Raw genomic sequence first — 22,576 nt, forward strand, 5'->3', positions numbered from 1 at the left:
GATTCTTCAATCATTGCTCCATACCCTGTGCTCAATCCTGCAACACCTCAAACACAGATCAACATTTTTAAACAGAACTAAATACAAAACTCTAAAGGAAGGAGCAGCAGATCAGAAGACTGAAATATGTGGTCTGTTAAACCAGGTGGAGGCATTTATTAGACCGTTAACTGTCGTGCCTGCTGGAGCTGCTGGACCTACAGTACTTGACCAAGAGAAGATCTGCCAACAGATTGTCTCAGCAAATGAACATTGAAAATTGTTACATTCTCATACACAGAAACATGCATGTACATAAACTAATGCTTTGAGTAACAGTCTACATTATGTTGTACACAACATAGTGTCAGTTTGTGTATTTCTTTTACACCTTTAGTTATATATTACACATATTGACACATTTACACATTTCTGGATGTATATTTAGCTAACTTTTGAAGACATGCAATATACATGATTTCCTGAGAAAAAAAAAAAAAAAGTATTCTTTTGTTTTAGTTTTGATAATCCATTGCATATTAATATGGCATGCTAAAACTTTTTTTCTACATAACATTAGGTTACATAGCATTTCCATAAATAAGTATTACCCAACACTCAGTTTTGGTCGCCCCCCCACCTGTCAGACCAGAGCTTCACCCCTGACTTGTCACAGCTTGTCACATGAGCGCAACAAAGCCATTTAGAAATCACCATAGAAAGGAAAGTGAAAGCAGGAAAATAAGTGAAGCCATTCCGAGGTAAACCGTTGGGCAAACGACCGCACATTCTGTGGTAAGTTAAATTTTCCCATAGCTAGTCAAAAAAAGAGCTGGTGTTTGGGGTTTGCCATTCTTCACATGTAATTTCAAACCTGGGTTATATTTAGATAGTTCAATAGTTTAACAGCGTTGACCCAAAATGGCAGAAAAGATTATCATTATCAGTAAATAAAAAGTAAATTTATTTTCTTATTTTCTTATTACTTTTCTTATCTTTCTCAGATGTTTATGTATATTATTTATGAATGATATGATGAATGATATCAATGAACCAGTGATTGTTGCTTCTATTTTACAAATGTCTAAATACTTCTAGTATCCTGCATTCACACACTGCTGTAGAAAAAGAAAAAGAAAAAAATATTAAGCTCTAATACTCCTAAGAACAATAGTTATAACAGTAGCAGATCAGGATTCTATGGCTTAGAACAATAGCTGGTCTTTTTAAAGGGTTCCATTTTTTGAAATTTCTGTATAGAATCTTAATGGCTCTATAAATGTTAGTATGCTTTAAATGTTACTTTGATTTTACTAAATATGTTTTTTATTATCCCTCTATATACCTGGTCTTATAGTCTTAGGGTTTTACATAAAAATACTTGAATACTTCAATAATTCTTCAATATTCTAAATGAATAAATACATTAAAAAACACAAAATATATGTAAAATGATTCCAGTATGACTTATTCACCCTTTATCATGTGTCTGTTGGTGTGACTGAGAGTCAGTAAGTTCCTCTTTGTACATTATGTGGTTTTGTTATGTGACATTGTCTAAGTAGAGTTACACAATTGAGTTCAGTGTCATAATAGCGGAGTTTCCATCCAAACGTGAAGTGAATCTTTTCAAAGTTTGCAAAAAAACAAACGAACAAATGCTTAGATTACAGTGTCATTTAGATTAAGAGCTTAATGTAGCTGTACTGCAGTGTACTACTTACTACAGCATCATTGTACTACAGAAATCTTTTAAACTCTGTCTCCACATGAAATCAACCTCTTTTGAGAAGTGAGAATGGAAGAACAGGTTCTCTAAAATGAGTTTCCATGTAAAGAGAGAAGATGAGGACACTGCCGCTAAAATGAATTCTCTGCCTCCTGGATCAAGCTGTGTGTTTATGAACAGTAATTTCATAGATGCAGTGACCTCTGACCCCAGGTAAGCCGTTTTAACATTTGGCAGATGGTTTTATTCAAAGCAACCTGTGGTGAGTGCAGTGTCTCATAGAGGTGCATTCAAGTTATACAGTATAACCAGAGATGGGCGTAAATACATGGAAATGTATTTAAAATACAAATACAAAATACTGTGTGGGAAAATGTATTTAAATACAAATACAGTATTTTGTATTTTGAAAATACACAAAATACATGTGAAATTGAAGATTCAGTGCAGGTATCCCTATTAGGCTGAAATCTATCTGGGCCTATTCTGAATGCCAAAAAGCATTTAGATGTGTGCAACTACTTAGAAACTTTCGTTTTAATTTTATATACCTCTTCCCTTCCCCTGCCCTGTAGGAAATAAAAAAAACAAAAAAAACAAAAATAATTTTTAACTTTTATTATGTTTTATCACCAGAAAGCTAAAGAGAAAGTGGAAAGTCCTATCTATGTAAACGATTTAGAAAAAGTTCCATCGATTCACAATTTATATCATCGCTATGAATCTACGATATTGTCATATGATATCACCCATCCAACATGCAGTAACGTTAATGCTTCAAACACATTTGACAAGCTACTTTAATCAACAAGTAGCACATCCTCACCTTATTCCAGAAAAGTATGACGTTCGGACGAGCTCATTAATATGACGTTGTAACATGAACGTCTCACTGACGTCTTAATTTTTTGCTATTAAATCCATTCATTTTAAGACGCAGACGAGGCGTAGATGTCACGCAGACGTCACGTGTGGCAGTGAAGTGTCGAGTCAGACGTTCACGCGTGATTCACGTGTAGCAGTGAAGTTATTTATTTTTTCGCTAACACGTATCAGAACACGGTCCTCACACGGCTCAGTGCAGTGTGTGAGCCAATGCACAATTTACCTGCACTTCATTCACTGCTCTCAATAGAGTGCCCCAGGGATGACGCGTTTTTGTAGGCAAAACCCGGAAGCGAGTTAGCATTTTAGGACTTCCGGTTCCATCGCCGTAAAGTTTATGGGTTTTTTGAATGGGTTTTTGCTAAATCGCCTGAAATAAGGTCTGTGGTTAACAAAGCCTCTAAATACTTTCACGTTTTGATCTATGACATAAAACACACCAGTTATAACCCGCTTGTGATTTTTTAAACTTTTACTGTGTCTTAAAAACGGCGGTTGCTAACAAATTGCTAAAAGGGACTACTTCCTTTGGCGGGGACTTTAGACGTTATCATGACAAACAGGACATTTGGACAGCATTTTTCATGAAAAAGTGGAAACGTATTCATACACAGCGCAGATCATAATCAGAGAGCATGTTTTTAAATAAAGTTGTTTTCTAAATAAAGTTTGAGGAAGCTTTGTGGTGACGACGTTGATCCACGACCATGGTGTGCTGTAGTCCGTTTATAGCCTACTGTTAGCCTTTTATATCTGACGACTTTATTTAGGCTTCAAAATCTATAAATGTTGTGTTAACTTGTAAAGATTATCTTGATAGACAAAACGTGTAAGTGTCATAACCCTTTGTTAAACACAGACCTTATTTTCTGAGATTTTCCAAAAGTCTATGGGAAAAATGCATAGGCTTTCAGTTGAGGGAACCCGTGCGCCGCTAACTTCCGGGTTGGCCTACAAAAACACGTCATCCCTGGGGCACTCTATAGACGTGACATCTATTTAATTAATCTTTGCTTGTTTGGTACGCAATCCACTGATCATAAAGCTTAAAAAAAACTTATCTTAGGTTTTCTCAACGATATCTGGTTGTCCTGCATCTTCAATAAACAAGTTAAAGTTAGTCCATAATGCAGCTGCTAGAATTCTTGCCAGTAGTTTTTACTTCTAATAAAGCTCAAATTAGTGTATGGAATGTGCTGGAAACCCTTGCAGCAAACGCAGACATCACGTAGATGTCACGTTCAGGCAGTCAAACTGTAATGTGGCAGACGTCACGTTCGGCAGATGCGGACGTGACATTCAGTGAGACGAGTGCATGTTGCAACTTCATATTAATGAGCTCGTCCGAACGCCATAGAAAAGTTGCCGATCCAAGGCTGGGTTGTACAGCTGCGGCTCACGTGCATGAATGTTGGGGTTGGGAGGGAGGGGCGTGTCTGGTCTGAACTAGTTGATGTATGAAAACAACACCCTGATAAAGAGGTTGACTATCTCAAAGTATTTTGAGTATTTTGAAAATACAAAAATACTCATCTTAAATGTATTTAAATACAAATTACATTTGATTTTTTCCAAAGGCTTTAAAATACAAAATACAAAATAGTATTTTGTATTTCAAATACGTATTTTAAATACATGTATCTGAAATACTGCCCATCCCTTTGTATAACTAATGCTATGAAATGTTGTTTTATTTGTCTTTTTCGGCATCAGCAAGAGGAAGAGACACAGATCAGAGTCTCCAGAACCCAGCATTGTGTCTCTGAAGAGTAACACATCCATGAGGCAACCCATTGGACTCAGTGATGGACCAGTGACCTCTGATCCTCCGTTAGTATAAATTTGTACTTGTTTATTTATTCCAGTGCATCTCTAATGAATAATGATTTATGAAATGCAAAGAAATAACACTATGGGCCCTATTATACATCCGACGCAATGCAATGCCAGGTGTGATCTAGGTTTTTGCTAGTTTCAGCCCGACGCAGTTATCATTTTCACATCCAGCGCCCATGTTGTTTAAATAGCAAATGCACTCACACCCATCTGTTCACCCATGGGCATGCTGGTTTGAAAACAAGGTGTGTTCGGGTGCATTGTTGGCGCGTTGCTATTTTGAGGCGACTGAAAATGACTGCGCCATTGACCAGCAAAAACCTGGTCTAAAGTCAATGGCGCAGTATTTATTTATTTATTTATTTATTGTTATTTAAAGGGCCAGTTAGTAAAATGCGCCTATAGGTGGGTGCACAACGTGTGTACACTATGCTTGTTACACACACGGGGCATGCAGTAGCACACAAACATGCCAAATATTAAAAATAAAAGGATTACAATGCAAAAGATTATTATTGTTTACATAAAGATAAAAATGCCTACATGTCATTATGAATAGTCATTGCATGGATCAGAATTACCTATTTGCTGGAGGTGCATTCAAGTTATACAGTATGACTAGTGCTATGAAATGCTGTTTTATTTGTCTTTTTCAGTTTTAACAGGAGGAAGAGACACAGATCAGAGTCTCCAGAACCCAGCATTGTGTCTCTGAAGAGTAACACATCCATGAGGCAACCCATTGCACTCAGTGATGGACCAGTGACCTCTGACCCTCCGTTAGTATAAACTTGTACTTGCTTATTTACTCGAGTGCATCTCTAATGATAATGATTTATGAAACGCAAAGAAATAACACTATGGGCCCTACCACACACCAACATAATGCGATGCCAGGTGCGATCTAAGTGTTTTTTGCTAGTTTCAGCCCAATGCAGTTATCATTTTCACATCCAGCACCCATATTGTTTAAATAGCAAATGCACTCGCGCCCATCTGTTCACCCACGGGCGTGCTGGTTTGAAAACGAGGTATGTTCAGGTGCATTGTTGGCACATTGCTATTTATAGGCAAATGAAAATGACTGCACCATTGACCAACAAAAACCTGGTCTAGATCATCTGGGTTCTAAAGACAACCTGGCCTTTTGTAGAATTACACTGAGATCCAATCGCAATGCATTCACAACTAACTTTGGATCAGGACACACAGGTTGAATAACATTCCCTTTTCATTATATAAATGGACAAGATCTGGATACAGGATTGCATGTTGATGCATTTTAATCACTGTCATTGTCTTTTTTGCTCATCTTTTATTTTAATTTCAGCAGGAGGAAGATAAATACGCTGATCAGGTCTACATCTCACTATCAGACTCACATCAGACAGTACAAAACTGAATCAGTCCTGCAGACACACACACTGGAGACTGGAGACCTGCAGAGAGTTAAAAACCAGCACAAAACCAGCATGAAGAAAAAATATGAGAGATTATTTGAGGGAATTAAACTCCAAGAAAATCAAACCTTCCTGAACAGGATCTACACACAGCTCTTCATCGTAGAGGGAGAGAGAGAAGGAGTGAATGAAGAACATGAGGTTTTACAGATGGAGAAAACATCCAGGACACAACACTCACAAGACACTCCAATCTACTGCAATGACATCTTTAAAGTCTCACCTGAACCAGGATGTGAGGAGAAAGACCAAATCAAGACTGTTCTTACTAAAGGCATCGCTGGAATCGGAAAAACTGTCTCTGTGCAGAAGTTCATCCTGGACTGGGCAGAGGGAAAAGCCAATCAGGATGTAGATTTCATGTTTGTGCTTCCATTTCGAGAGCTGAACTTGATTGGAGATCATCAGTACAGTCTTCACAGACTTCTGCTGGACTTTCATCCAGAACTTCAAGATCTGGACTCAAAGATTTATGAGGAGTGTAAAGTTGTGTTCATCTTTGATGGTTTGGATGAAAGCAGAATCACACCGATGTTTTCAGATGCTCAGAAAGTTTCTGATGTGACTAAAACTTCATCAGTGGGTGTGTTGATGTCAAACCTCATGAAAGGAGAGCTGCTTCCCTCTGCTCTAATCTGGATCACCTCCAGACCAGCAGCAGCCAATCAGATTCCCTCCAAATACATCAACCGTCTGACAGAAATTGATGGATTTAATGAGCCTCAGAAGGAGGAATATTTCAGGAAGAGAATCAGTGACGAGCATCAAGCCAGCAGAATCATCTCACACATCAGAAGAGCAAGAAGCCTCCACATCATGTGCCACATACCCGTCTTCTGCTGGATTTCATCCACTGTGCTTCAAAAGCTCCTGAAAGAAGATCTGAGTGCAGAAATCCCTCAAACTCTGACTGAAATGTATATCCACTTCCTGCTGATTCAGATCAACATGAAGAATCAGAAGTATGAAGAGAGAGATCCAGAGAAACTCCTTCAGTCCAACAGAGAAATGATTGTGAAACTTGGTGAAGTGGCTTTCAAACAGCTGATGAAAGGCAATGTGATGTTCTATGAAGAAGACCTGAGAGAGAGCGGCATAGATGTCACTGACGCCTCAGTGTATTCTGGGATTTGCACTGAGATCTTTAAGGAGGAATCTGTGATTCATCAGAGGAAAGTCTACAGCTTCATTCATCTAAGTGTTCAGGAGTTTCTAGCTGCTTTCTATTTGTTTTACCTTTATGTAATGAAAAATGTTGACACATTGCAGTTTTTCGATGTAGTGCATAATCTGCATAGAGAAATAGTCAATAAAGCCCTTAAGAGTGAGAATGGACACCTGGATCTTTTCCTACGGTTCCTGCTGGGCATCTCACTGGAGACCAACCAGAGACTCTTACAGGCTCTACTGACACACACAGAGAACAGCACAGAGAGCATCGGGAGAACCACACAGTACATTAAAGAGAAGATCAAAGATGGACATGGACTCTCAACTGAAAGATCCATCAATCTGTTCCTCTGTCTGCTGGAAGTCAAAGATCAGACTCTGTCCAGAGAGATTCAGGAGTTTGTGAAATCAGACAAATACTCAGAGAAGAAACTCTCTCCTGCTCACTGCTCAACAATTGCCTACATGCTTCAGATGTCAGAGGAAGTGCTGGATGAGCTGGACCTCAAGAAATACAACACATCAGATGAAGGTAGAAGAAGACTGATACCAGCTGTGATCAACTGCACAAAAGCCCTGTGAGTGTTTAATCATCTCTTTACTACTTTCTAAATCTACTTACATTTTCGGTTGTTGTTGTGCAGAGTAATTCATCTTGATTTTATTTTGCTTACTTATATATTTATTTTAGAAATTTCTGACTTATTTTAGTCAGAAATATCAAGAGTGAAGCTGATATTGTTGAAATGTCAGTTAAATACCAGTGTGGAAAAGATTTATTCTCATATGTTCTTCTCTATTTCAGTCTTTCTGGCTGTAATCTTACAGCCCAGGATTGTGAAATTGTGTCATCAGCTCTACAGTCCTCAAACTGTGTCCTGAGAGAGCTAGACCTGAGTAACAATGACCTGCAGGATTCAGGAGTGAATTTGCTCTCTGATGGACTGAGGAGTCCAAACTGTCAGCTGGAGATACTGAGGTTTGGGTTCAATTTGCTGATTAATGATTGTTAAATAGTTAGTGTTCCATACTTTAAAATCACCTCCTGTTTGCTGTATTGTGTGTCTGCAGATTGTCTGGCTGTATGGTGACAGAGGAAGGCTGTGGTTATGTGTCTTCAGCTCTGAGTTCAAAACCCTCACACCTGAGAGAGCTGGATCTGAGCTACAATCACCCAGGACAAACAGGAATCCAGCTACTCAACGACAAACTGTATCATCCACAGTATAAACTGGAGATACTCAAGTATGTGGGAAAATTTTGACTCCTCTGTATTTGTGATGAAATGAGGATAACCTAAGAAAGATGTAATGATGTGGTCGCTGTGCTTTTGCAAAGCAAGACATGTTCCTGGATCAACATATTTAGTTAATCCTGGAACAGCATTTTCGGTTGAACACATAGTCCTAATCCTATCCCTACCGTGAAACCTAACTCTATCCATAACTTATCCCTAAAATCAGCACTCACTGCTCTTAACTGAACAACATTTGTAGCTTTATTAATCATCAATTTATTTGTAATGAATACACTAAAGACTATGCAGTGATTTTTTTTTTTTTTTTTTTTACATTTGATTATTTGTTTTTCTTAGAATGCTTCTGTTTAGATGTAAAATGATTTAAAGGTGCCCAAGAACGTTCTTTCACAAGATGTAATATAAGTCTAAGGTGTCCCCTGAATGTGTCTGTGAAGTTTCAGCTCAAAATACCCCATAGACTTTTTTTAATTAATTTTTTTTTAACTGCCTATTTTGGGGCATCATTAACAATGCACTGATTTACACTCGACGCCGCCCCCTTAAATCGCGTTCTCCCTGCCACACGAGCTCTCGACTATATTACAGCGCATTTACAAAGTTCACACAGCTAATATAACCCTCAAATGGATCTTTACAAGATGTTCGTCATGCATGCTTCGAATTATGTCAGTAAAGTATTTAATTGGATGTTAAAGTTTTATTCTGAGTGAATTTGAGGCTATATGCTCTGTGGCTAACGGTTAATGCTACACTGTTGGAGAGATTTATAAAGAAAGAAGTTGTGTTTATGCATTATACAGACTGCAACTGTTTAAAAATGAAAATAGCGACGGCTCTTGTCTCCGTGAATACAGTAAGAAACGATGGTAACTTTAACCTCATTTAACAGTACATTAGCAACATGCTAACAAAACTTTTAGAAAGACAATTTACAAATATCAGTAAAAATATCATGTTATCATGGATTATGTCAGTTATTATTGCTCCATCTGCCATTTTTCGCTGTTGTTCTGGCTTACCTAGTCTGATGATTCGGCTGTGTGCAGCTCCAGACGTTAATACTGGCTGCCCTTGTCTAATGCCTTTTATAATTTTGGGAACATCATGGGCTGGCATTATGCAAATATTGGGGCGTACACCCCGACTGTTACGTAACAGTCGGTGTTATGTTGAGATTCACCTGTTCTTCGGAGGTCGTTTAAACAAATGAGATTTATATAAGAAGGAGGAAACAATTTAGTTTGAGGCTCACTGTATGTCTTTTCCATGTACTGAACTCTTGTTATTTAACTATGCCAAGATAAATTCAATTTTTGAATCAAGGGCACCTTTAAGTAAAGCAATGTTAATTTAATTTGTTTCTTATATTTCTTCAACTGTTTGTTATTTGTTTTTTTGTTCTTATTTTTAATAACAAAGATAAAATAGGCCTAACAAAAAGAGCAATATTGTGAATGTATATAGTAATTATTAATAACAAAAGAATTGGAGGAAAAGATGCATTATGTCGAGAATTGTTTTATAATCGAATCGTTACCCTCTGAATCGTCATCTGATTGAATAGTGAAACAAGTGAAGATTCAGTTATGACCATTGTTGTGTAAAGTTTGAGACCGACCTGTTAACTTGGTAGGGCTTTTTTAACATTTGGATTTACTCAATAGCCCAGAAAGAGATAATGCAATTTTCTGTTGATGTTTTATATATTAATTAATTTATATTTTAATTATATTTTCTGCTGATATTTCAGTTTACTTATAAAGTTATACAAATCATTACAATGAACAGACTCGGTAAATCAAGCTCTTGTGATACCCCCATTATGTAGGATGATTTTATGTTGAAAACTGAATCACAAAAAAAAAAAAAAAAAGACTTTAGCTGGGTTTTCACAGGCAAGGTTACATATCTTTGATACTCAAGGTACAAAGCAGCCAGAAAGATACTTAAGTACAGTAACTAATTGCATTTACTTGAATACTTTACAACACTGATTATTTATTTATCTGATTTTACATGATGAATACTTGATGAACCTATAAACCTCCTTTGAGAAAAAAAAATAATACACTGCAAAGTGTTTACATTTTTAAGAAAACAGTCCAATAAACACTATTTGTTGTTTTTATCTATTCAGTTTGGGTTATGGTGGACATTTCAGGATCACACCAGGACTGAGAAAATGTAAGTCCACAAACACTCCCACAAAAACACATCTCTGCTTTTTTTAAATTATGTTATAGATGAGGGGTTCTCATCTCTGGCCTTTGAGATCCTTGAGATCATTCCTGCATATTTAAGCTACAACCCAAATTAAATACATTTGAACAAGCTAACTAGATCTTTTGGATTACTATAATTTTGGTAAGTTTAATCAAGGTTGGAGGTAAACTCTGCCAGAAAGTGGACCTCGGTGGCCAGAGAAGAGAACCACTCTCAAAGATGATGTGTTCTCTCTTCTTGTGTTCAGATGCCTGTAATCTCACACTGGATCCAAACACAGCAAACACTCATCTCATTCTGTCTGAGGAGAACAGAAATGCAACATGTATGAAAGAACCACAGCCGTATGCTGATCATCCAGAGAGATTTGAGAACTATGAGCAGGTTCTGTGTCGAGAGAGTCTGACTGGACGCTGTTACTGGGAGGTTGAATTGAGAGGCTGGGGTCATATAGCAGTGACATATAAAGGAATCAGGAGGAAAGGTGGGATTGACTGTCGGTTTGGACTCAATGACAAGTCCTGGAATCTTTACTGTTGTGATACGATTTACACTTCTTGGCACAATAATAAGGCTAACAGCACAAAGATTCCTCCCTCTTCATCTACATCTAATAGAGTAGGAGTGTATCTGGACTGGTCAGCCGGTACTCTGTCCTTCTACAGCGTCTCCGACACACACACACTTACACACTTGCACACATTCAACACTTCATTCACTGAACCCCTCTATGCTGGATTTGGTTTTTACAATGATTCCGCTGTGTCTTTGTGTCAAATTTAACAACCTCTTTTGACATGACATGTACAATGGGAACCTATTAATCAAGCCGTGTTGAAGTTTCTGACAATATTGGGTGGCCATTCTTAGGTTCATACTGTACTGGTGTGACAATATCCAAAATTTTAACATGTTTTAATGTTCCTGGTCAGTATATGCATATTTTGGAAATAGTGTCATTTGATAAATGTAACACTATTTTCTTTGAAAAGTCTTGTTCGATTTCGGACTACCATGACATTATATGCTAATGCTAACCTTTCATATATTCATTATTTTCTTATTTTTCTCAGTTTTGCAGTAGTTGTATTTTTATTGTTTGTTTTACTTTCCTGTGCTTTATTTGATCAGATAAAAAAAAATTATATTACTGAAAATATATTTTAAATGTCTCCTTAATGTAAGAACTGCACAGTGTTCTTCAATAAATCTTTGCACATGGTGAATCACATTGACTGACATGTTACATCTGTAAAGTTCAGATTGAGGACTGAGAGATCCAGACACTAAACACTGAGATGATGCAGTGATTTAGTGTGTGTTTAAAGCATGTGTCTTTGGACAGACATCACACTCACACACTTGTTTGCTCTGCTCCATTTCATGTGTTTTTCTGATTTCTCAGTCTGTTTTCATTCATGTGAGGTGTGTGATGTTAATGAAACAGTTATAATATAATATATAATAATATTATAACAAAAAATATATAATTTTGAATGGAAAGAGTTGAAGTATGTTCTAGTGACTAATATTGTCATATGCCAAACCATGGTAATTTTCCGGGTATGCTGATCTTACAGCAGTTTTGGCATTTTGTATCATCATCATTAGCCAGGTTTCCATCCAAGGTTTTTTTTTTTGTTTTTTTGTTTTTTTGCAAAAAAAGGTTTAGCTACATAATATTACTGCGCCTGCTGAACCCATGGTACAGCAGCAAAGTTCCTTGATTATTACGATGGAATGACAGTATAGTTCCTAGCCATATCGGCCTAGAAAATCGCAACTTTTCATTTTCCGTTGGTCTTAGTACATTATGTAACTACAGAAGAGTCAAGTTTTAAATAGGAAAAATATTGAAACTCTTTGGTCATTTTTTTGAGCGAGATACTAACGGTCTAATCAGATTCAATGAACTATGCTAAGCTATGCTAAAAGTGGTACCGCCAGACCCGGAGATCGGCTGAATGGATTCGAAAACGGTAAAACTCAACTATATAATTCTAGGGGTGTTGGAAAATGAGCCTATTTTCAAAAAAGGTCCTTCCTTTAAAGCAATTAAAAATACTGTTTGGTCAGTGGAAAAGATTGAGAATAAATTTTCTCTGAAATGTATTTTATATATATTTTGATTTATTTATTCTAAAACATGGCAAGGATAGGCTACTGAATGACTTTTAGCAATGTATTGTGACAGCACATCCATAGCCTTTGTACTGTTCACATGGATGGGAATATGCATGGAAATGATATGCAGAAAACATTATGCATGGTAAAATTAGGCATTGTAAGCTCCATATGTGGTTATTTCAGGAAGGAGATGCATACACAATCTTCTGCTGACTGGGTTTATAAAGAGAATTTTGCGCGGATTCTGGCGCACGCATGGTTTTATAAGTCTGAAAGCTTTTGTGCATACAAAAATCTTTTTGTGTACACACACTTTTAGGATGAAATCTACGGAAAGTTTACGAGGCCCCTGGAGTTTTCAGTCCTGCAGTACAGTGTTAGTAATTAGGATATAGTATTACTGCAGTTATTAAGGGTGTTGATCTACTTCTCTGTAATTCTTTGAGTTTCTGTCTGACACTTGCATCTAGTGGATGTTTTATGTCCTATGACTTTACAGCAGGGTTCCTCATTCCTATTCCTGGACAGACACAACAGAGTTTTTATCCAACTGTAATTGAACACACCTTGATCAACTTATAAAGATCTTTGCATTAACAGCCAGGTGTGTGGGAGCAAGGTTAAAACTGAACTCTGCAGAAATGAGTCTCTTCAAGACCAGGAATGAGGAAAAAGGCTTTAGAGACTTGCAGACAAACCTGTTTTACACACATTACTCACACACAGAACCAGGAAACAAGAATCATCTGTTCAAAGAAAGAGATTAAGTGTAGATGAGCTTTTTGTGTCTCTGTATTCATGCAGTAAAATGGCAGAAGCCAGAATTTCTCAGGATGAGTTCATGTGTTCAGTGTGTCTGGATCTCCTGAAGGATCCAGTGACCATCCACTGTGGACACAGTTACTGTAAGATCTGTATTACAGGCTACTGGAATCAAGAGGATGAGAAGAGAGTCTACAGCTGCCCTCAGTGCAGACAGACCTTCAGTCCAAGACCTGCTTTAGGTAAAAACACCATGCTGGCTGAAGTGGTGGAGAAACTGAAGAAGACTAAACTTCCTACTGACTGTTACGCTGGAGCTGGAGATGTGCAGTGTGACGTCTGTACTGGAAGAAAACACAAAGCCGTCAAGTCCTGTCTGGTGTGTCTGAACTCTTACTGTCAGAATCACCTTGAACAACATGAGAGTTGGTTTAAAGGAAGGAGACACAATCTGACTGAAGCCACTGGACGACTGCAGGAGATGATCTGCCCGAAACACGACAAGCTCCTTGATGTTTTCTGCTGCACTGATCAGAAGTGTATATGTGTGTTGTGTACGATGGATGAACATAAAAACCATGACACTGTATCAGCTGCAGCACAGAGGACAGAGAAACAGGTATGAACTATGAACTAGACAGTGATGAAATAGTGAAGACACTTTCATGTGTTTCACGTGTTTGTTGCAACCTTTATTAACAGGCAACACCATTCACACTGCACACTTTGGCAATGCTGCATAGCATAAGTGTAGCTGCAAGTAGAGTTACAGCACTGAGCAGAAAATATGGGTCTTGTTGGGCTTGATGCAAGTTAGACACAGTGATAGGGACACATGAGTCACTTTCTATTCATTAAGGGGCCCATCGGACACTATTTTTAATGAAAACTGAAAACTTTTTACGTGTTTTGGCCGTTCATTAACATGTCAATGACCTTTTGAAAATGCGTTTCAAAGTAGGATACAAATTTTTGAAAACTATACTGCTATTGTCTCTGTGTAAACTACAAAATTCATTTTAACAGCGTTGTCTGTACACAAAAAACGCAAAGGAAAAACATTTCCGTTTCAGACCAAATAAGTTACCTTTAAGGCAGGAACACACCAAGCCGATGGTCGGCCGTCGGGCAGTTTTTGTTCGTCAGCCGACTAAGTTTTCTCAGTGTGTTCCACACCGTCAAATGAAGTTGGTCCGAGCGTTGGTTTGGTGTGTCAGGGCAACTTTGGACCCAGACGCTGCCGACGTGAGCCAACCCCACAGTCTGCTTTCATCTCCACTAGTTTGTCAGAGTCGGCTTGGTGTGTTCCTGCCTTTAAACCTCCCTACTTTTATTGGATGCATTCAGTCGTTCACAGGAAGGTTTTTGGTTTATTTTTATGTGATGTTTACTGTTATTGTTTTTTCCTCCAGAAACAGCTGAAGGAGACACAGAGGTCATTCCAGCAGAGAATCCAGCAGAGACAGAAAGACCTTCGACAGCTGAGAGAGACTGTGGAGTCTCATAAGGTGAGTCGAAGAGACGTTTAAAAAGTCTCAGTCAGGACTCTCCTCTTTCAGTCCCACTGAAGCCACTGTGTGATTGTGATGTGTGTCCTAACAGCGCTCTGCGCAGACAGCAGTGGAGGACAGTGAGAGGATCTTCACTGAGCTCATCCACTCCATTGAGAGAAGCCGCTCTGAGGTCACACAGCGGATCAGAGATCAAGAGAAGGCTGCAGTGAGTCGAGCTGAAGGAAGACTGGAGCGACTACAGCAGGAGATCAATGATCTGAGGAGGAGAGACGCTGAGCTGGAGAAGCTTTCACACACAGAGGATAACATCCATTTCCTACAGGTAACAGAGATCTAGGGTGCTTTCACAAATGCCTCATTTAGTTTGGTTGAATCACACTAGAGTTTGTTGCCCCCTTGGCGTGGTTCGTTTGGGCAGGTGTGAATGCAGCACTCGGGTGTGCAACAAAAGCGGACCAAACAAGCATACCCCCACGTGCAGCTCTGATACTCTTGTTACCCTTCAGGATCACAGGTACTTGCACAATGACATCAATAATGTGAGTACCAAGAAAGCAGGAATTGTGTACCTTACCTTTAGCAAAGGTAGTGTGGATGTGCCAGACAATGTAGTCTCTGATGGTCATGTCTTGCGAAGGGGGACGAAGTGATTCCGGGTGAAAATCTTGAAGATAAGGGGCGGCTGAGGGGGAGAGGTCCTCGCCTGCGGCCTGGTTTGCTCTTTCTACTCCTGAAGCACCCAGGATCCACAGTGCCACAGTGAAGGAGACCTAGGATGATCGCGTCCTGGATGCACGGCCCCTGTGCAGAAAAATACATGGAGTAGAGTTGGTGGGAGTATTGATACTGAAAACCACAGATCTAAACTATCTTAATGCCCATGTCTAAATAACAGTGTAGTTGAATGAATGAATGAATGAATGAATGAATGAATGAGGCATTTATATAGCGCTTTCCTATGTACTACTGTACACCCAAAGCACTTTACAATCATATCAGGGGTCTCTCCTCATCAACCACCAGTGTGCAGCATTCACTTGGATGATGCGACGGCAGCCACAGTATAATGGCGCCAGTGCGCTCACCACACACCAGCTGTAAATGGAGAGGAGAGAGAGTGAAAGAGCCAATTCAATGGATGGGGATTATTAGGAGGCCATGATTGGTATGGGCCTATGGAGGGAATTTGGCCAAGGACACCGGGGTTACACCCCTACACTTTTAGGGGTGCCATGGGATTTTTAATGACCACAGAGAGTCAGGACCTCGGTTTAACGTCTCATCCGAAGGACGGTGCTTGTTACTGTACAGTGTCCCCGTCACTATACTGGGGCGTTAGGACCCACACAGACCACAGGGTGAGCACCTCCTGCTGGCCTCACTAACACCTCTTCCAGCAGCTACCTGGTTTTCCCAGGAGATCTCCCATCCAGGTACTAACCAGGCTCAGCCCTGCTTAGCTTCAGTGGGCAACCAGTCTTGGGCTACAGGGTGATATGGCTGCTGGTAAACAAGTTTTAATCTAGTTTTGTAATCTATCATGATATCTGTCATGATCTATGGTTTCAAAAGCAGCACTAAGATAAAATAAAACTAGCAATGAAATGCAGCCTTGGTTGGATGCTAGAAGCAAGTAATTTCTAGATTTAACAAATGTAGTCTCAGTGCTATGATGTAGCCTGAAACCTGAAAATTTGTTAATTTACTAGGGTCTAGTTGTTGGTTCTTAATGAGTGGCTTAATAACCACCAACTTGAAAGTTCTTGGGATGTGACCTACAGATAAGTTAATAATATTGAGAATGTCATCAATTGGCATGTATAATAATGAATATGAGAAGAATGTAGCTGATGCTGTGAAAGTGTTGGATGGAGTTACTAAAGATAAGTCAACAAGAGCCACACAAATCTCATAGCAGTGCAGATTATTGGGTGTGGAGTGTGGAGATGATGCATTTTGATTTCTGTTTTTTTGTAGAGTTTCCAGTCTCTCTCAGCGCCTCCTAAATCCACAGATGTATCCAACAATCCCTTCAATTCTCTCTTCTCTTTTGATGGTGTGAGAGAATCTGTCTGTCAACTGAAAGACAAACTGGAGGATTTCTGCAGAGAGGAGCTCAAAAAGATCTCTGACAGAAGTAATGCCCTAGAGAGTCCTCCATCACCACATATCATGTAGAACATAACATTAAAATGTTTTAGGAATAGATGCAGTGACCTTTTTCTCTTATGACAATCACACTGTTCGTGTCTTCTGATTTCCAGTTACTTTCACCAACATTGTTCCCAGGATCAGGAATGACTTCCTACAATGTAAGTCCCTAAGAAAACAAGCAGGAAAATACACTGAGTGTTCTTCTCGTAGAAGGTGAAGGAATATATGAGAATGAAAAGAGTTTTATAATTGATCATGTAAATGCACAGGATATCTGGTAAGCTGTAGTAAAACACTGCTGATACATTAAATGTACACTATGTAACTTGTTTGTATTCAAAATGTACATACTGAGCGAATACATCATGAAACTATTTATTAACACTTTATTTTAAGGTGATTTATTACACGTTACTACATGTACTTACTATGTAATGACAGTAAATTATGCATAATTACAGGTAACTAACCCTAAACCAAACCCTAACTGTAACTCTATAGTAAGTACATGTAGTTAATTAATATTACTCAGTACTTATTTGAGTAAGTACAATGTAACTACGTCACCTTAAAATAAAGTGTAACCAACTATTTTCCAAACCGTGTTTTTGTCTTATCATAAATCACTATGGTACGCCTATCATAAGTATTTATATTCTGACTATTTTAGACCAAGTGGGTCACCAACAGCTGCAGAGTAGCCCAGTACCTGCGTGACTCTTCATAGACAAAAACTAGTAGCTCCGACTACAATGTTCTTCTGCAAGACACATGCAGTTTTGTTTATCAGCACAGTTACATAGTATAACTTTAAACAAATGCCAAAGAATTCAGCTAAATTAAAAGATAAGATATATTTATAATTAATGATCCTGACGTGTTTTCTCTCCATCAGATTCCCATCAGCTCACTCTGGATCCAAACACAGTGAATAAACGCCTCTGTCTGTCTGAGAGGAACAGAGTGATTACTTACACTAACACAGAGCAGCCGTATCCTGATCATCCAGACAGATTTGATGTGCATCATCAGGTGTTGTGCAGAGAGAGTGTGTGTGGACGCTGTTACTGGGAGATTGAGTGGAGTGGAAGGTGTGTGTTTATATCAGTGTCATATAAGAGCATCAGCAGAAAGGGTGAGGGTTATGAGTGTGTTTTTGGACGTAATGATCAGTCCTGGAGTTTGAACTGCTCTTCCTCCAGATACTCATTCAGACACAATAACATAGTAACTGATCTCCCTGTAGTGTCCAGCTGTAGAATAGGAGTGTATGTGGATCACAGTGCAGGAACTCTGTCCTTCTACAGCATCTCTGGAGACACAATGAGCCTCATTCACACAGTCCAGACCACATTCACTCAACCGCTCTATCCTGGGTTTTGGGTTTGTTCTGGATCAGTGAAACTGTTTTGATGTATCTGAATAGATTATATAGATATTCTACAACACATAATACTTTAGCTATCAAACTTTTTTTCAGTCATATACAGATTGTCAATATTAAATAAGAATAATATGGTAAGAGAGCAGTGAACACTATTACAACAACTCAACACAAATGAACAATTATCACAGAGCTGCCAATGATCTTTGCCATGTTAAGGAGCAGTCACACTACACTTTTCATTCTATTGACTTGCATTCAAACGCACGCAAATGCGGGAGATGGGAAACGTAAGCTCAAGCAAAGAAGTTTTGCATTTGCTGCTATCTAATGTTTGGTGAACTCTGACCTGCGAATTCATATCAAGTGAAAAAGCATGACCAATAGAAGATTGTACGGTGGCCCAGTAGTGCACAACACAACGAAATTAAAAAAGCAAACATAAGTTCACAACACAACGAAATCGAGCCACAACACAACGGAATAAAGCCACAACACAACGGAATCAAGCCACAACACAACGGAAATGCTCCCGACCACTAGGGGGCTCTCAGAGCTCGGTAAAGTTAGTTTTCCTTGCCACTGTTCTATAGAGTCGGCAGTAATATCAATACCACGATTAGTTTAAACAGTATGTAACCACTGCATATCGACATGAAATATTAATTCAATATCACCTACGTGCAAAATAGCTTCATATTTAGGCCTATACTTGTGAATGATTTGACGCGCTACCACGGCGCATGATGAAGGGAACGTCTGCCAATCCCACTAAGTGGTTAAAACGTATAATTTGTATTCATTAAAATTACTTTTAACATTTAAAAACAGACATGTTCAAATTCCAAAGCTTGTCAGTCTTACCAACAGGAACTAACAACCTTTGGAATTTGAACATGTCTGTTTTTAAATGTTAAAAGTAATTTTAATGAATACAAATTATACGTTTTAACCACTTGGTGGAATTGGTGGATGTTCCCTTTATCATGCGCCGTGGTATCGCGTCAAATCATTCACAAGTATAAATATGAAGCTATTGTGAACGTAGTTGATTTTTAATTAATATACCATGTCGATATACAATGCTTACATACTTAAAACTAATCATGGTATTGATATCTTTGTAAAACTGTCGACTTTATAGAACAGTGGCAAGGAATAGTAATATTACCTAGCTCTGAGAGCCCCCAAGTGGTCGGGAGCATTTCCGTTGTGTTGTGGCTTGATTCCGTTGTGTTGTGGCTTGATTCCGTTGTGTTGTGGCTTATTCCGTTTTGTTGTGGCTTTATTTCGTTGTGTTGTGGCTTGTTTCCGTTGTGTTGTGAACTTATGTTTGCTTTTTTAATTTCGTTGTGTTGTGCACTACTGGGCCACCGTAAGATTGACACGCCACAGCAAACTTTAAATCTGCAGGACTGCAGCATTCCAGTAAAGTGGAGTAGATTGCATATTTTTTACATATTATGTAATATATGATTTTTTTTTTATTTTTTTTTAAAGATGCTGCATAATGTGATGTCATTGTGCAACCGTTGCAGTATCTGTAGAAATTTCATGTTCAAACTCTAGTGTGACATTCCTAAAATCTCTATACTAAATTACATCTATTAATTATATTGTAATTACGACTATCATTTATTTCTGAGCCGAATAGGAAGCTAAAAACTGATGAAACTGCATTTCCCAACGGAACATACCACACACCATGACAGTTATGATACAGTTGTAATGTTATGTTTCGACAGTACAGAGTGCGAAAAAGCCACCATCTGGGTGCATATCTGCAGTAGCTTTAGATCATGCACATCGTAACTTCACTTACTTTTGACTTGACATTTGATATTCAACAGTGCTTTGATCTGCCTGCACTGACACTATTTTTTAAGAGATGCTGTGCAGCCAAAATTATATACCAGTTATCACTGTAAAGCTGCTTTGACACAATCTACATTGTAAAAAGCACTATATAAATAAAGGTGACTTAACTTGACTTACTTGAATCAGTTGTTGACAGAAATCTTCAGCTGGAATAGGCTATGATTCCAATAGAAAGTGAACCTTATACACCAATCAGAGAAGCTGTTGGAAATTGCTTCAAAACAATCAGTGACCGCCTACTTCAGCAATTCTGAATGAGAAGTAATCTGTTGTAAATTTAAATATTTTGAAATAAACAGTTAAAATGAAATACACCACTTCTAACCATGTTTAAAAAAAGCCCTACAAAAAAATGTTTTTGTAGGGCTTAAAGTAATAAATGAAATGTAATTGTTTGTTATTCTGTAGCTGTTAACAGTTCACTGCATTCATACTGAAATCATGTGATTTTTGCGCTCTGAACCACTGATTCAAAACAAAAGATTCATAAAGCTTCAGAATGAAAGCTCATTGCTCTTGCATTGCCAAACAATGTGTAAATATATGTCCCTGCCGTAAGCTGCTTATTTTACTTTACAAAGTTTGAAATATGGATATTTTTCTTACAAAAACTCATCGATTTGTTCCAGAAGTCCTTTATTAACCCCCTGGAGTCTTATGGATTATTTTTTTATGATGGATGGGTGCATTTATTTGGGCTTCAATACAGGCCCCACATTCACAACCACTATAAATCTTTGGACTTATTTATGTTTTAAATATATCTCATATTGTGTTCATCTGAAAGAAGATGGTTATATACATCTAGAATGGCTTGAGTGTAACTACATTACCGCCTGTAAACTGTTAGTGTCTTACAGAAAACAGTATGTTTTTTTTAAAGATCTGTAAAGTTTATTTCAATTTTATAAAATTATCTTTAAAATGTAGTGTCCTGAAAAGGGGACATTTCTTTTTTTCCCCCATTTTTCCTTTCTTTTTTGCTGAGTTTATATAATTTAAATTTAGCTTTTTTGTTTGAGTAATATTAGGGTAATATTATTACTTTATTTCATGTAATTCTCTTCATTTTGTACTTTGTAGACGACCCCTATCCTCCATCATTACATTATAAAATATATGGGTTGCCATAAATCAAGGCAGATTGAAGCATATCCACCTTATTTTTAACGTAAGTGCGGTTGCGCAGACATTTGTTACTTAAATGTATAAGGTTTCTGGTGTTATCCACTTCCATTTATTTTTAGCTGAACAAAATTATCATGCTGTCTGATATTTCATAATGGTATTTCTTATATTATTATAAGATATTGTTGTAGTTATAAGCACACTGATTTGTAATAAAAATTTTACAGTTTACTGCACTTTCTCTTTTCACAAATGGCAGCTGAATCTGAAGTCTTGCATATTTACAGAACATAGCTTATTTCTGCATTACAAAATAAGGTGGATAGGCCTACACAACATTGTGCTCTCTTCTACATTTTAAAACAATTTATTGAAGAGAAAAAAATTTTTTTTGCCATTATGCAAAATTATTCATGATTTGTTAAAGTTTTTAAAGGCTAAGTGTCTGACCATTATCAAACGTCAAACGAATTTGATCTCAGTAAACATTTTGACACATCCTTGCACATTTGTACTATAAGCAAGTAAGACCCATATGTATTATTGACTGGTAATGTTTTCACTTTGAATATGAGGCATTCAAGATTCTAACAAAACTTTTTTTGGTCTCGCCTGACAATAAAACTGGTCTAACTGGTATTTATGTAAGGAAAAATGTGACACGAGGACGAGTGATGCACTCATGTACCTGTTATGGGCCAATCACAGGTGTCTGCTCACAGGATAGACCAATCATATTTGGGATGGTATTTGTTATTTGATCCTTCACAGTCAAGGCTAAAAGAAATCAAAACCAACAGTTAAAAGTGTTTGTCTGATAAGACGCCATTTAAGATCGCTGTAAACCAAAGCTTACAAGTTCAAGTTTATTGGTAAGTCATAACTTTCATAATGTTGTCATTTAAATGTCTTAACATTAGATGTGTGTGTTCAGGTATAACTATACTTGTAAGGTCTAAAATGTCCTGATTATTCAAATTTTACCTCACTAATATAGTGAAAGCTGCTGAACACCAACTAGTGAGTTGGACCTCACTAGTTTAAAAGACTTATAACTCGTCCAAATCATGTTTCTATTTACATTTA

At 37.9% G+C, this 22,576-nt stretch overlaps 2 protein-coding genes and 1 pseudogene across 7 annotated transcripts in view; 2 read left to right on the plus strand and 1 right to left on the minus strand.

The window, feature by feature from the left end:
- The first annotated feature begins 619 nt into the window (after nucleotides 1-619).
- LOC125244891 (NLR family CARD domain-containing protein 3-like) lies at nucleotides 620-11,772 on the plus strand. 6 transcript variants are annotated; one of them, XM_048155269.1, is made up of 9 exons: nucleotides 620-774; nucleotides 1,770-1,921; nucleotides 4,307-4,423; nucleotides 5,086-5,208; nucleotides 5,760-7,637; nucleotides 7,865-8,038; nucleotides 8,131-8,304; nucleotides 10,458-10,504; nucleotides 10,791-11,772. In XM_048155269.1, the coding sequence occupies exons 2-9, from the start codon at nucleotides 1,800-1,802 to the stop codon at nucleotides 11,324-11,326; spliced, it is 3,171 nt and encodes a 1,056-aa protein (XP_048011226.1). In that variant the 5' UTR covers nucleotides 620-774; nucleotides 1,770-1,799; the 3' UTR covers nucleotides 11,327-11,772. The 6 variants fall into 6 exon arrangements, with proteins under 6 accessions (XP_048011226.1, XP_048011225.1, XP_048011230.1 ...); XM_048155268.1 differs by having other exon boundaries at nucleotides 624-774; nucleotides 1,755-1,921; XM_048155273.1 differs by having other exon boundaries at nucleotides 624-774; nucleotides 1,755-1,921; nucleotides 5,763-7,637.
- Nucleotides 11,773-13,442: 1,670 nt separating this feature from the next.
- The window catches only part of LOC125244463, a 28,102-nt gene continuing 18,968 nt past the window's right edge, over nucleotides 13,443-22,576 (plus strand). The window contains exons 1-6 of the mRNA XM_048154543.1: nucleotides 13,443-14,051; nucleotides 14,845-14,940; nucleotides 15,035-15,268; nucleotides 16,924-17,083; nucleotides 17,211-17,258; nucleotides 17,996-18,510. Of these exons, the coding sequence (XP_048010500.1) occupies nucleotides 13,479-14,051; nucleotides 14,845-14,940; nucleotides 15,035-15,268; nucleotides 16,924-17,083; nucleotides 17,211-17,258; nucleotides 17,996-18,510 (1,626 nt within the window). The 5' untranslated portion in view covers nucleotides 13,443-13,478. The remainder of the gene's footprint in view (nucleotides 14,052-14,844; nucleotides 14,941-15,034; nucleotides 15,269-16,923; nucleotides 17,084-17,210; nucleotides 17,259-17,995; nucleotides 18,511-22,576) is intronic.
- LOC125246485 lies at nucleotides 16,338-16,454 on the minus strand (annotated as a pseudogene).

This window comes from Megalobrama amblycephala, linkage group LG14, assembly GCF_018812025.1.
Source record: "Megalobrama amblycephala isolate DHTTF-2021 linkage group LG14, ASM1881202v1, whole genome shotgun sequence".
NCBI lineage: Eukaryota > Metazoa > Chordata > Actinopteri > Cypriniformes > Xenocyprididae > Megalobrama > Megalobrama amblycephala.

Coding starts and splice junctions, on each gene's coding strand:
- LOC125244891 (XM_048155269.1), top strand. CDS start 1,800: ATGAGTTTCCATGTAAAGAGAGAAGATGAGGACACTGCCGCTAAAATG. Junction 4,424..5,085: donor CCAGTGACCTCTGATCCTCC/GTTAGTATAAAT, acceptor TGTCTTTTTCAG/TTTTAACAGGAGGAAGAGAC. Junction 7,638..7,864: donor ATCAACTGCACAAAAGCCCT/GTGAGTGTTTAA, acceptor TCTCTATTTCAG/TCTTTCTGGCTGTAATCTTA.